Source organism: Podarcis muralis, chromosome 3, assembly GCF_964188315.1.
Source record: "Podarcis muralis chromosome 3, rPodMur119.hap1.1, whole genome shotgun sequence".
Lineage (NCBI taxonomy): Eukaryota > Metazoa > Chordata > Lepidosauria > Squamata > Lacertidae > Podarcis > Podarcis muralis.
The window spans coordinates 84,193,273-84,207,985 of record NC_135657.1 but is presented as its reverse complement, the minus strand read 5'-3'; the positions used below and the strand labels follow the sequence as shown (position 1 = coordinate 84,207,985).

At 43.1% G+C, this 14,713-nt stretch overlaps 1 protein-coding gene across 9 annotated transcripts in view; it reads right to left on the bottom strand.

Annotated features, from left to right (window-relative positions):
• Positions 1-14,713, bottom strand: part of ASRGL1 (asparaginase and isoaspartyl peptidase 1) — a 77,334-nt gene that overhangs the window by 3,374 nt on the left and 59,247 nt on the right. For 5 of the 9 annotated variants that reach the window (XM_077926255.1, XM_028722758.2, XM_028722757.2 and 2 more), the window contains exons 6-7: positions 12,901-13,011; positions 4,932-6,852 (exon numbers count right to left, since the gene is read on the bottom strand). In XM_077926255.1, coding sequence (XP_077782381.1) covers positions 6,623-6,852; positions 12,901-13,011 — 341 coding nt within the window. In that variant the 3' untranslated portion in view covers positions 4,932-6,622. Of the gene's footprint in view, positions 1-4,931; positions 6,853-11,714; positions 11,790-11,850; positions 11,973-12,900; positions 13,012-14,713 lie in introns of those variants that run through there. The other 4 variants (XR_003705810.2, XM_028722756.2, XM_077926256.1 and 1 more) reach the window with 4 other exon arrangements.

Below are 14,713 nucleotides of genomic sequence, written 5' to 3'. Positions count from 1 at the left end.
CACAGTAATGAAGGCAGAAATGCTTGGACTACTTGACAAAGCATTGTTTATCAATTCATGAACGCCGTGGGTGCTTGGAATTCATTGCTATTGAACTGGTTGGGGAAAAGGTCACATGAGGAGGAAAGGAAGCTTTGACTTTCACATGCCTGTAATTGCTAAGGAAACTTCTTTTCAGGTGGTCACAAATTCAGTATGCCTTTGGCTCTCAGACAAACAAGCGTAGAGCTACTGCATGTAGCAGGGTTTTTGTTTCAGGGTTTTTTTCATAAAAACAACAACCACAACCACACACACACTACTGTTCGACCTGTTTATGAAGCAAATGAACAGTCACCATTTTTTACTTACACATTGTTCCAATTGAAGCTAGCAAGAAGTTAGTCTCAAGCTGTTAAATAAATGGAAATCATAGCTGTATGTGACTATTCTTAATTAACAGATGATTACAATGCAATAGCTTCTTCAACAATTCTGCCACTGTCTATCTTAGTTTGAAATGTAGATGTTTCCAGAGGCTCCTTTTACAATTCTTTTTTTACAAATGCTAATTCAGCATTTATGCATATATTTCATGCAGTTAAATGTCATTCTGAAGGCCCAAGGGAGGAATTTACAAACACACACACACACACACACTTGAAAATTAGGGCAATGGCAACCATTCCTCTCCCTTTCCCATTGTTTTTTAGTTTGGAGAGACACTGAGAAATAGAAGTTAAAGTTCCTCATTCAAAAGACACATTCTATGTTCCCCATACTATTGAAACAGGTTATTTTGAAGGCAGTATTGTTCACTCAAGGCAAATACATACTGTACTGCCATACAGCTTCATCAACTATGAACCTTGAAATCTGGGATCCTCTCCAAACCAATGCCAATGTTTTGCAGTCCTTTTGCAGTGCGATCCCCACATTTTGCAGCACCTACCCAAACAGAGTAATTGGTACATCAAACCAGTTAACACCCAGAAATCCAACCTTCTCCGATTCACTCCAAACCAGTGTTAAAGTTTTGCAATTGTTTTGCAGCGTTTTCATTACTTATCCATTTCATAAACAGAACAAAAGGCAAAATGGCTGCCCGTGTTCCCTATGATTTGTGGACACAATAAAGTTGCCCAACCACCCAATATTTCTCATGCTTACTTTGCCCTCAAGACACCTTCATAACATGGTTCAACTTTTCCAGGATGACCATTTGCCATACTGTCCCTACCATTTGTCTAAATAAATTCCTTCTCGTGTTTTTCAGGCCAGGGTTTTCACTACAGGTGCTGCCATTAAAAAGTGGCCCATTCAATTCTTTGCAGTTTAGGCCTGCATTAGCCACATAAATGTCAATAACGCTATGTGGGGTAACATACCTATGGACTGCTTGGTAATGGTTTCCATTTCTTGAGAACATCGCAACCCATAATGTTTGCACCTTTTGATGACTCCACCGCATATGGTGGTAAGTGCCCAAATCAGCAGCCCTTCCAACAGGTTGCCACAGATGTTTTAAAAATGAGTGAGACTCTTCTCAGAGTAAATACCACTCCTATCCAAGTGCAAGCATTTGTCTTCTAGTTTGAGTTGATATAGTCCTAAAGGGAGGCTTCACCCATTTATTGTCTCAGTCCTGTCATCTATTTGAACTAGCCAATTCCTTCCTATGAAGGTGCTGTGGGATCCAATGTGCTCAGAACATCAATATTTGTGGAATCAATCTCAATTTTAAACCTAAAGAAATACTACCTATAGATGCTAAGGCAACTTTCCATTGATTGAGTTAAAGGGAACACTGTAACTCCCTATTTCATCAGTTTCTAAGATTCTGAACATCCAGTTTCTACATGTTTGTTGAAAGGTTGCAAGATACTGTAATGATTTTAGCTTTCTGCAAAGATCCAATTATTTCCTCTAGCAACATAGGAGATGCTGAGGTACAGCTTTGATTTTCATTATTGATTGATTTTATTAGATTTTATTTTTTATCTGCCCTTTACCATAGGGTCCCATGAGAGCAGGCATAGGCAAACTCGGCCCTCCAGATGTTTTGAGACTACAACTCTCACCATCCCTAGCTAACAGGACCAGTGGTCAGGGATTATGGGAGTTGTAGTCCCAAAACATCTGGAGGGCCGAGTTTGCCTATGCCTGCATGAGAGGTTATAACAATAAAACATACAATTATAAAAACAAAACAGTTACATCTATGAAACAAAACAAAAAAGTAAAAACAATTAAAAACAATTCTATATATAAAACGTTTAAAACAGTTCCAATGCAGATGCGGACTGGAATAAATATATCCACTTAAAAGGCATGATGGAAGAGAAAGGTCTATTACGTAATAGAAGGGAATTCCGAAGATTACATTCTACCACGCTAAGGGCAAGATTCCTAGCTGATTTAGCCCAGTAGCTAATTGGCAGCTGATGGCAATCTGTAGTAGGGGTGCAACACATGGGAGCAATATAGCCTGCCCCAGTGCGCTAGCTACAGCTTCCAGACCAACATCAAGGGCAACCCCACAGGCAGCACATGGCAGTAATCCAATCTGGAGGTTACCAGTGCATGATTGTCGGTAATCAGGTTATCCCAGTCCAAAAATTGCCGCAGCTGTTTTACCAGTGGAAGCTCATAGCCATTGAGGTCACCTGGGCCTCTAGCAACAGAGTTGGATCTAAGAGCACCCCTAGACTATAAGCCCAATCCTTCAGTGGAAGTATGACCTTGTCCAAAGCAGGCAATTGACCAATGATCCGGACTTAGGAGCCACCCACCCTCAGGGCCTCCATCTTGCCCAGATCCAGACTCACATTTGCTGGCCCTCATCCAGCCCACCACTGAAAATATTAAAACAGCGATAAAATCTGCTGTTTACTTTGGGCCATAACCAGATGATGTCATGAATGCACAACAAACACAAAGGCTAAATGATCTATTGCCACCAAGTAATGGAGGATGACCACTGGCTGGGCTTTAGTTCATACGCCACACCATAACTATTCCAATTAAACTGGAATTATGCAAAATATACAGCAAGGTCCTCCACACTGGAACAACGGGTTCTGTGAGGGTCGGTGTTGCTAAGCAGATAGCTTGCTATGTTGCCAGGCATGCATAATGGGCACTGCTCTTTATGTCTGAGTGCACCCAAGTACTTAATGAGCTGCATGCTACAATGCATTACATGGCTTAAACTCTAAGTGAAGCCGTAGAGATAAAGGGTCAGAAGTGTGAGCTCGAGAACTGATGCACACATTTTATTTACAACACAGCAAGGCGCTGATAATTCATTGGTAAGTGCAAAAAAAATGGGACCTTTGAAGAGAGTGAGTGAAAGAGGGATCTGCAATGCAATCAAATACAGTTTGAATCCAGAAAGTTCAGCAGAAAGGGTAATCCTAGGATGCTTATTGAGTCAAGTCAGTTCCTAATCCTCCTGCCAATAGATTTAGGAACTACAGAACACCAGGGAACTCATTAGGTATGTCCAAAAACATGTATAGGATTTCCCCTCCTCTCCTCTTTTCCTTACCTTTGTACCTGCTGTGATGTTGTGTGAACAGCAGTACAATCTGAGTCACACCAGGAATTATTTATTAATTAACCACCCACTGAAATTTATGTCATATAAATCAAACAAAATTGAAGTATCTTGCGAATTCACTCATGAACAGGGTTACCAAGTCTTCGATCCCAAAGCCTGAGACTCCAAAGCAAATCACGGTGATATCCTAAGTCTCTTAAGTCTTAAAAGGCAAAAATCTGACAATAGTACAGAATGCAGCAGCAAAGAGGCAGAGCCAAGACATGTGAAAACTGGGGAGGGTGTGTGAGCAGGGCAGAGGGAATCAGAAATACATTTTTCTCCCCTTAATTATTTTGTGAAGATTTCCCTCCATCTATATATTGGCTAGTGGGAAATTTAAGGGGGAAAATCAACCTCTTATGCAATGTTTTATTTTCTAAACCATGAGTGAAATGGCATTCTGCCATGGAACATTGACTAAAGAATGCAGCAAGACACAGCAATATGGAACTCACCCGCCCACACCAGCATGCCAGATCAGAAACTGCTTTTGCAATATTTCCAAGGTTTAAAAGCAAGTTGCTGGGGAAAGGAAGGGGGCAGATAAAGAAGGAAACAAGGGCAAGAAAAGGCAAGCGTCCCAAGGGAGGGGGCATGCAGATATTTTGTGTACTGTGGTCTGAACTATGTGGAGACAGGAAGCTGAACTTTTGCAGGGAGGGAATGCATGCCACCCCCCACCCCACCCCCCGGATCAGCAAGTCAGGCCAAGAAGTCACAACAGCAACCACGCTGGATGACTGCCAAGTTAAATGAATGTAAGGAATGGCCTGTCCTAGGAATTCATTAGGCATTGTCACTAGGGAGGATGTGACTGTTTGGGAGATGTGACGCAAGTCTGACAGGGCTGGTTCTTGAAAGGCGCGGCAGAGGCACCTCCCCAATTAGAGGCATCGTGTTTATTTGTTCTAGTGCAATTTAGAAGCAGCCCCCCAACTCATATTATGTTAAAACGGTGCCTCTCAAAGTTGAACAAATCCAAAAGCAAGGAAAGGTATGTTCTCCCATTATGAGGATATCTTGTTAAAGGTATGAACTGTTGCACCACAGATTCTACAATTAAAATAATTGCCTTAATTTTAAAAATGAATATTTTAATAGAGTGGGAAGGGGGAATCTGCTACTGAAAGAAATGGCTGTTGATATTTCACAGTTAAAAGGAGTACTCCAGTCATGTGCTGTAAATATTCAATATTTTAAAATCACAGTATTGTTTTTGCTTCCGTGAAAGGCTTATCAACAATAAACTTGAATCTACTCTTGATGTTCTGAAAGAAAATGCATGTGTGTGTGTCATTTAATGGAAATTTGATTAGCTAAACAATACACTTGAGCCATAAAGCATGCATACTTTTAAAATACACTGTACTAGATTTTATTGGCATTTATTTTCATAAGAACATGTTGTGCATCAACACAGCACTGATTATTTCCCAGATGGAAAACGTGGTATGGGATCAAGGCAATATCTAAATAAGACTTAAATTATTGAATTACATTAGCATGAAAAGAATAAAAGGAAAAGCAAGGGATAAAATTACAAATATCTTATCTAAAAATGAAGCATCTTCCTTGTAAGTATTATCATGAGAAAATACATTTCACTCTGTAAATTTCTATTTCGGTACTATAAGTACCTCAAAAAACATATTACCATATAAACACTAGTGCAACTTTATGCACAGCAGCTAATTCTTACAATTAATATACTACTTTAAGAAAGACACCTATCATATTATTTGACTTGGCCTTTGACTTGTCATACAATCAAATGAAAGTCTGCTATCTCAAAACAAAACTTTGAATTCTTTTGCATGTTTCCCTAAACATGAGAATTATTATGTCCCTAATTTCTTTTCTGTACTGATTGTAAGTAGGAAAACAATGTAAGCAAATTTCTTAATATTTCAGTTACAGCATTTGGGAGTAACCTATGGTTGTGATCATCCCAGTTCTTCTCAAAGTTTACATAACAAATGCTCCTGAAATGAACAGAGTGTGGAACTAGATGATCCTCAAGGTCCCTTCCAAGATTCTAAGATTTTCCCTCCGGTATATAAAACCACAGGGTTGTTATCATGCTGCAGTTTACTTCACCACAGACAGGTGGCACTACAAGCAGCAGTGTGGACGGCCAAGGCAAAGCGAGTAGAAGGGATCCAGAGGATGGAGATGCAGGTCTAGGCCAGGGAATTGGAAGATGGGCAGCATAATGACCTAGACAGGTAGCCCAGGAAAGGTGGGTAGGAGTAGGAGAGAAGAAGAAGACGACAAAGTCTTTGGATTTGACATCTCGCTTTATCACTACCCTAAGGAGTCTCAAAGCGGCTAACAATCTCCTTTCCCTTCCTCCCCCATAAACACTCTGTGAGGTGAGTAAGGCTGAGAGACTTCAGAGAAGTGTGACAAGCCTAAGGTCACCCGGCAGCTGCATGTGGAGGAGCGGGGACGCGAACCCAGTTCACCAGATTATGAGTCTACTGCTCTTAACCACTACACCACACAGGCTCAGGAGAGATCCAGAGGACAGAGACAGAGGCAGGCGCGGTGTGAGCAGGCCCAGGTGAGCAGTTCAAGGGAGGCATGATGGAGCGATACAGAGGACTGTGACATGGGCACATAAGATAAAAGCGAAAGTGTGATCTGGGGCACCAGACTACATTTGGTCTATCATGGACATTGGTTTCCAAGAATTATCACATTATAGGAGAAGCTGCCTTCAATATAATGGCCATTGTGAAGACTGCATATCTCATCAAATACACCCCACTGAAGATGTGCATAGTGACTTTCTGCAATTCAGTTGTGTGACTAAGAAACCAAACCTTTGGATATCTTATATATGCTCACATAAGCCATCCTTAAGCCCACTATGTCTCATTCTAGATTTTAGCTTGGCTGCAAAAAGACCAGCATTGTGAATATCTGAACTGAAATTTGGTGAGAAGGTCCTTTCAGAAAGGGGACAACAGATTCAGTTTCCGACAAAGGTCTATAATCTTGATTGTGCTGCGTTACTTCCACTTCCTTCACTTCTGCTTAGCATCCCAGGGAGCTAATAGCTTCTTCGGCAGGTTGTGTGTGCCACTCCCCAGCATGAATGCCATAGTGCAGTTGGTCATCCTTGACTGTAGCCCAGGACATCTCCTGGGTGGAGCATCGTGCAGCCCAGTCTCCTGAATTGCTGATCACAATGACACCACCCAATCCCCCGACTCTAGTTTTCATGCAATCTAGGGCAGAGTCAGCAGCATCTCCTGGTGATTTTCCTGTGGGGGGAAAGTTCAAAAACACGTCAGAAATTAAATAATTTTGAGCAAAACCAATTCAGGCTGAAAGGGTGGCCTTGAATCTTTCCAGATTAGCCAATAACAGGCTTTTGCAGCAGCTACAATTCATCCATATAATATCTCTTAAACATGGTGGGCATGATCCCAAAAGTACGTGAGTAGCTCCATGAGTATAAGAGGTCATTAGGTTTGTTTTTTACTCAAACAGTGGCCTACCAACCTTCTTTTGAAACAAGTGTTTCAAACACAGGTTAAAACTGAGTTGTTGGTTTTTTTGGGGGGGGGGGGGAATTCTACAGAGATAACCAAATCCCCTTGTGTAAATCTAAGAAACCTTTTAGATCCCAACAGTCAATAAAGAAGTATCAGAGAATTCCTGACCCCTCTCCAACAAGACATTGCAAAACTCTCTTTGCGAATAGTACACCAACTTACCGAATCAAAGCCAGATGGTTTATGGCCCCTTAGTCCAAATTCTAGCTGTGTCCCCTATACCTTGCTATTCCTGAGAATCATTCCTTCAGCTCTTACAAAATATCTTAAAATGAAGAAGATTCCACAGCCTTTCTACAACTGAGTTCCATTAGCCAGCTGCTCTAATGATTGACAGAATACCACAAATGACTTTCTATTTCTTTCCTTTGCTAAAAAGAAAGGGAAATAAGAGAAGAGTTTGGATTTGATATCACTACCCTAAGGAGTCTCAAAGCGGCTAACATTCTCCTTTCCCTTCCTCCCCCACAACAAACACTCTGTGAGGTGAGTGGGGCTGAGAGACTTCAGAGAAGTGTGACTAGCCCAAGGTCACCCAGCAGCTGCATGTGGAGGAGCGGGGAAGCGAACCCGGTTCACCAGATTACGAGTCTACCACTCTTAACCACTAATAAAAGGTGATAGATGCAACTGATGGGCCTAATTGTATCATGGGGGCACAACAACACAGAAACCATTCTGTGCTTTGTCTGGCCCTCAAATGTGTGTCTCCTATATATAGATTTGTTGTAAAGGTAAAGGTAAAGGGATCCCTGACCATTAGGTCCAGTCACGGACGACTCTGAGGTTGCGGAGCTCATCTCGCTTTATTGGCCGAGGGAGCCGGCGTACAGCTTCCGGGTCATGTGGCCAGCATGACTAAGCCGCTTCTGGAGAACCAGAGCAGCGCACGGAAACACTGTTTACCTTCCTGCCGGATTTGTTTTAGTTGTTGGTAAATTGGCAAGAAAAAAATTCAAAGGACATTGATAATCTTTATCACCAGGATTTATGATATAATTGAATCCCAATACAAACCAAAGTATCATTGTGGGATTATTTTGTCACTGTTGTTTTATATATATCTATATATGTTTTTGGTAGGTCCGCAAATCGAGACCTTCAGACATTGTTTAGTTCAAGTGTACAATGTAAGCATGTCATCAGAGACAGCAGTAACATTTAATCATTTTTAAAGATGACATGATGCCCTGTAAACAAAACCCATCTTGTGTGCATGTGCATAGCAAACAAGCCAAATAAAATTCATGTTGTTATCCATAATTTATAATCTCAGATCCACCGGTGCATTGTATATTGCTTGGTCTTAAGTATTACAAATGCATCAGGTGTCATATTGTAACTCAGACAAGCATAACAACTGCTTTAAGATTTTGCCCTTCCTCTTCATAAAAACAAAACCCAGATACCCCAGAATGGAAACTATTCTCATGCTTAGAAACCAAAGCCCAGCCTTTATAAACACTAACAGGAAAGATTATTTTCATCCAGGCAACAGCTGCCATAATAACGCTTAGACATTCCAACTATTGCAAAAAGGATCATTCAGTTTCTACCCTTCAATGGAGCACCTGCTCTTCACTTGTAGTACTGTGCAGCCTGAATTATGTAGCATGGTTAGGAGGGGCTGAAAGCTACTGTGCACATTTCCAAAATCAAGTAAGAATGCAAGGATGTAATCAACTGTAGATTCCCCTTTCTTTAGTGCCTCCAAGAAAGAGATCATTCTTTATTTTAATAAAACTAAAGGTGGTATGGGCAAGTGTGACCTCCATCTACATTTCCAAATGCCAAGGGTACTTTTCTGGTTTTCAAATGTAGTAGACACTGCCTGCTTTGATGCCTATATTTAAAAGCTAAACAACCCACAATGGAGTGAACACTCCAAAAAGTCTCCTTCTTGCAGTTCTAGCCTGGAGTTGATCAAATTCAGTGACATAACCAATTTGCCTATGTTATGAAAGAACTGGTGGAGCCAACCACTGCTGTCTTTCCTGCTGAAAAGAGGGCAGGAATCATCTAAAAAATTGGCTAAAAAAGCCAATGCAATTCTGGGCTGCATCAATAGGAGTATAGCATCTAGATCAGTGTTTCCCAACCGGTGTTCCGCGGCACACTAGTGTGCCGCGGAACGTTGCCTTGTGTTCCGTGGGAGGGAGGCGGGCGAGTCGGGCAGCGAGAGGCGGGGCGGCGGCGGCGAGCACACGCGGGGCGGCGAGCGAGCTCCCTCCCACATCCCATCGCCGCTCGCTTTGGCCGGCCTACTGGAGGAAGGCGCGAAAACCTCGCGCATGCGCAGGCCTTCCGCCTGCGACAGCCCAGTAGGCCGGCCGAAGCGAGCGGCGATGGGATGTGGGAGGGAGCTCGCTCGCCGCCCCGCGTGTGCTCGCCGCCCGACTCGCCCGCCTCCCTCCCACGGCACACCAGCCTACCTCCGTGGGAGGGAGGCGGGCGAGTCGGGCGGCGAGAGGCGGGGCAGCAGCGGCGAGGAGAGGCCGCCCAGCGCGGGGCTCTCGCCGTCTGCCTGCCTGGCTGCCTGCGAGCTCGGCGGGCAGCGCTTCCGCCCGCAGCGCCCGCCTCGCGGCTCTCATTCCCTGCCCCTGCCAAAGCTCACCCAGCCAAGCCGCGTTCTCCTTCCTGCCTCGCTTTGCTGCCTCCTCCCCCCCCACCCCCAAAGCTTGGAGGTTCCCCGGCAGGAAGGAGGGAACTTAATCCTCTCCAAGGGCTGCGGAAAACAGAAATGCAAATGGGGGCTTGCCAGCTCTTCAAGCGCCGCCGGCTTTCTTTGGGAATTACCGCCCGCCGAGCCCGGTAACGCTGACAGGCCGAGCTGCGGGGCTTGGCAGCGCAGCCGGCAGAGTGTGGGAAAGGGCGGCTGCCACGCGCCGGGCAAGGCGAGACTCGACGGGGAGGACACCGGCAGCAGCGCCCCCCCCCCCCGAAACCCGCTCCGGGCAGGTAATTCACAGAGAGTGGACAGAAGGAAGCCTTAAAGGGCTTCAGCCTCCCAGAGTGGCGGGGAATAATAATAATAATAATAATAATAATGATAATAATAAAATTGACAGGGGGTGTTTTTCTAGGTGAGGGGGTGGGGACTGTAATAACAAAAAAATCAGCTCTATATCAACCGCTGTTTTGCAATGAGGAATTGCAAATAAGGAAGATCAAAAGGAGAATGTTTTTTTTGGGGGGGACTCTCTTCCTCTTCCTCCTCCTCCTCTCGTTCTTGCTCCTCTTCCTGGCAAAAGGGCTGCTGAGACCCCTTCTCTCTTGGGTGCTGGTGCGTGCTGTGACGTTGACGCTGCTGTGGCAAGTGCCTTTACTTAGCAGAGTGCATTCCCCTTTACACAGGAGGGGAGGGGAAAAAATTGAAACTTACACTTTCGTGCGTCCCTCCCGGCGCGACGCTGCGCGCTGACGTCACGGGGCTGTAATGGTGGTGTGCCTCGAGATTTTTTTCATCAAACAAGTGTGCCTTTGCCCAAAAAAGGTTGGGAAACACTGATCTAGATCAAGGGAAGTAATAGTGCCACTGTATTCTGCTCTGGTCAGACCTCACCTGGAGTACTGTGTCCAGTTCTGGGCACCACAGTTCAAGAAGGACACTGACAAACTGGAACGTGTCCAGAGGAGGGCAACCAAATTGGTCAAAGGCCTGGAAACGATGCCTTATGAGGAACGGCTAAGGGAGCTGGGCATGTTTAGCCTGGAGAAGAGGAGGTTAAGGGGTGATATGATAGCCATGTTCAAATATATAAAAGGATGTCATATAGAGGAGGGAGAAAGGTTGTTTTCTGCTGCTCCAGAGAAGCGGACACGGAGCAATGGATCCAAACTACAAGAAAGAAGATTCCACCTAAACATTAGGAAGAACTTCCTGAGAAGTAAGAGCTGTTCGACAGTGGAATTTGCTGCCAAGGAGTGTGGTGGAGTCTCCTTCTTTGGAGGTCTTTAAGCAGAGGCTTGACAACCATATGTCAGGAGTGCTCTGATGGTGTTTCCTGCTTGGCAGGGGGTTGGACTCGATGGCCCTTGTGGTCTATTCCAACTCTATGATTCTATGATTCTATAATTCTATCTCTGTGGTCAACACACTAAAATATGCTTCATGTAACTGTTTTGTCTGGCCTGCTCATGCAGTTGTGAAATGTGGTGATTGTGTATAGGCTGCCTAATTAGCAAGTGCTGTGGTTGCAAGTTCTGTACGATTTGTTGTTGCAAGTAATTCACAACTCATGATTATTCCCCCATTACACTTGTAATGGAGCAATACAGTGGTACCTCGGGTTAAGTACTTAATTTGTTCCGGAGGTCCGTTCTTAACCTGAAACTGTTCTTAACCTGAAGCACCACTATAGCTAATGGGGCCTGCTGCTGCCGCCGCGCCGCCGGAGCACGATTTCTGTTCTCATCCTGAAGCAAAGTACTTAACCCGAGGTACTATTTCTGGGTTAGCGGAGTCTGTAACCTGAAGCGTATGTAACCTGAAGCGTATGTAACCCAAGGTAGCACTGTATATTGTTTTATGTTTTTAAACAACTGTGAAGCAATCGGATTCCACATACCATTTTTGTAGATGCTTGTCCTTTATATTATTGGATATTGTTGGCCCTGATGATTTCTTTGCAACTAGTGTTCAGCTGGAAAAGTGAAGTATCTCAATAACGACATGATTCCTTACTTGAAAATGGTATTGGCTTAATGTCTTCCCCTGAGTATTTTCACAGCTTTCTTGGGGTGCATTTGACCCAAAAACCAGATTCATACAGTAACTCTTTCTATCAGTAGATTAAGTCAGAGTGACAAGCCATTTGTTAAGGATGCTGAAATAGAGGTGAAAGATCCCTATGACATGACATTTACACACCTGAGATTTGCAGATAACCTCCCTGGAACTTATTTTATACAATGCTAATGGAATTTCCACCTTTTCCATTTAACAGTTCCTCTGCATATATGGCTCTAAAATTCTTTGAAGTTTTGTGTCAGAAGTTAAATGGCGATCCTACTGATCTGCAGTCTGCAACTACAGCTTAGAATAAAGAAGGTGGTCTGGTCACGCTGGCAACTGTAAGTGTATTCAGGAGAAGTAGGTCAGCTGATTATGTTTACCCGCTGTAATATAAATCGAGAGTTTGGATAACATAGAAGGCAAAGCTCTCTAGAGTCATCCATAGCCTGATTATATTACAGCCACATGAACACCTTGTTGCTAGCTATTTACCATAGTCACACTTTTACTTAATATACACAAATCAATACATAGATCACCTACTTATTTTCATTCACATGCCTTCCTTTTTAACATAGAAGTTAGAGAAACTGGTGGTGCTTTAAAGGATTTTATAAGATTAATCAGCAACAACCCACTCCCTTCAACAGTTAAAAGCCTATTGTTTTTGGTATGCAACCACTAAGATGCCATAGTTTTTTTGTACTTGAGCTTTTCAAAGCAATCAACACTTTGTTGCAGGCAACTACGAAATAATTTTTGTTTGTTATTCATTGCACACCAGCACAATATTGCTCCAGTGCCACTGAATAAGGACTAGCACAAATTGAGCCCTCAGAAGGTTCATTGTTTAAATCATCTGGACACAACCCTCCACGGATCACAACATTTGACTACTATTCAAATAACTTTCTCGGTATGCGTCCTCAACTTTGAACTAACGGACCACAACCTCCTCCCACCAACATCTGTCAGAAATACAGTAGCAGTTCTGTGCTCTTTGCAACCTTTGTCGTTACCTTGTTCCATGTGATACAAGATAAGTCTTGCCAAAACCACTTTCATAATGCTCTCTCCGTGGCCTGTAGTAGAAGTGGCACCAACATTGTTATCTGCATAACCTCCACTTCCTGATCAAAGAGCAAAAAGTAAAAAGTCAAGGACTGGCATTTACAGTACCCAACATCTCAAATCAACTACAAGGATATATCCAATTGCACATAAGCTCGTTACAAAAGCAACCAATCTTATGTGAAGCAGAAGAACCCAAGTGGCATACACTTTGTGTTTACAATACAGCAGGGGTGGCCAACTCCCAAGAGACTGTGATCTACTCACAGAATTAAAAACTGGCAGTGATCTACCCCTTTTTTAAAAAAGGAAAGCCCAGTTTTTGGGGGGTTCAGGGCAAGGTTGTTGAACTTTTTTTAGGGAGGAGGAAAGCCCCGATTATTGAGAATTCAAGCCTAAACTCAAGGGAGAAAGGGGAACAGCCACTCAGCAACAGACTGCTGCGGAAACAAACAGCCTCACTAAGTAAACTCCATCTTCCATTCTGCAAATCGTGCAACAATGGAGGCCAGGGTGAGGGAGCGGGGCTGGAATATATTTTACCAATGCTAAGGAAAGGGACGGAGCAATCAACTGCGATCTACCAAAACCTCACGGGGATCTACCAGTAGATTGTGATCGACCTGTTGGACATCCCTGGTCTACATCAATGGAATTAACCAATAATTTGGAGCAAGAGTTCATTTGTACTTCAATAATACAATGTTAATTGGTAAGGATTAAGTGTCAATTACTCTGAAGTCAAATTACTGCTGGGTAACTTGACCACCAAAAAATCTCTTTCAGATGGTCAAGGTACCACCATAGTTCCACTAGTGTTCAGATGAACTTTCTATGAAGGCTGAGGGGATAGTGTGGTAAGTACATGTCATCAGTGCTATACCACCCTGTGGCTAACAGCACTGGTGAGGTTACTTGCTACACTGATGAGTTAGTTCATAAAAGTAAGCCACAACAGGCATCACTTCAGCCAATTGGAACCTGAACTAAGCACAACTCATTTTCTCTTTTAACTAAATATCATTTCAGATATAACCACGTTGGAATTGGTGAAACTGGCACACTGATTTGCTGGCCAAGTGGTAGACCTGGTGATGACAAGGCAGAAAAATATGAATAAACTCTTAAGATGTTTCTCGTGGATGGATATCTAGAGAATTGTTTCCTCTCTTGCAATAGCTAATGAAGCGATTAAACATTTGGGGGAATCTTCAAAACATACCAAGAAAGGATGGTGTTTGAAAGATGGCACACAAGTCTATTGAGGGTTGCCTACATACACTGAACTACCAAGCAAAATCTTCTAACAGGAGAATGCTAATGACTGAACAATGTTAACATGGTGCTCCTAATATCTCAGGAGTGCTGAACTCTGGACAATCATCTGCTTTTTAAATCGTCCTTTCTCCAGACCCAACATATATGCCTTCTTGTTTAAACAAAACGCAGTCTAAACAAAATGAATGAAGATTTACAAAAGTTAAGCAAAGACCTGTTATTTGGTGGTATTGGGGAGAAGTATTTTACACACACATTATTGACTTTCAGCCTGCAAATTGCAAAACTAAAGTTTAGATCAGCTGCATAGTAAACAGATGATATATTTGCTAATAAGCCATCCTTCAAGCTGCATGCTAAGTTTACACTGGCTCTGAATCTACAAGTAATCATTGCTGGTGGCCTGAATGTCAGTAGAATTTAAAACAAAAGCAATGTTTTTTACCCCTTCAAAGTCTATGAATTGATAAATAGATTTCTTCC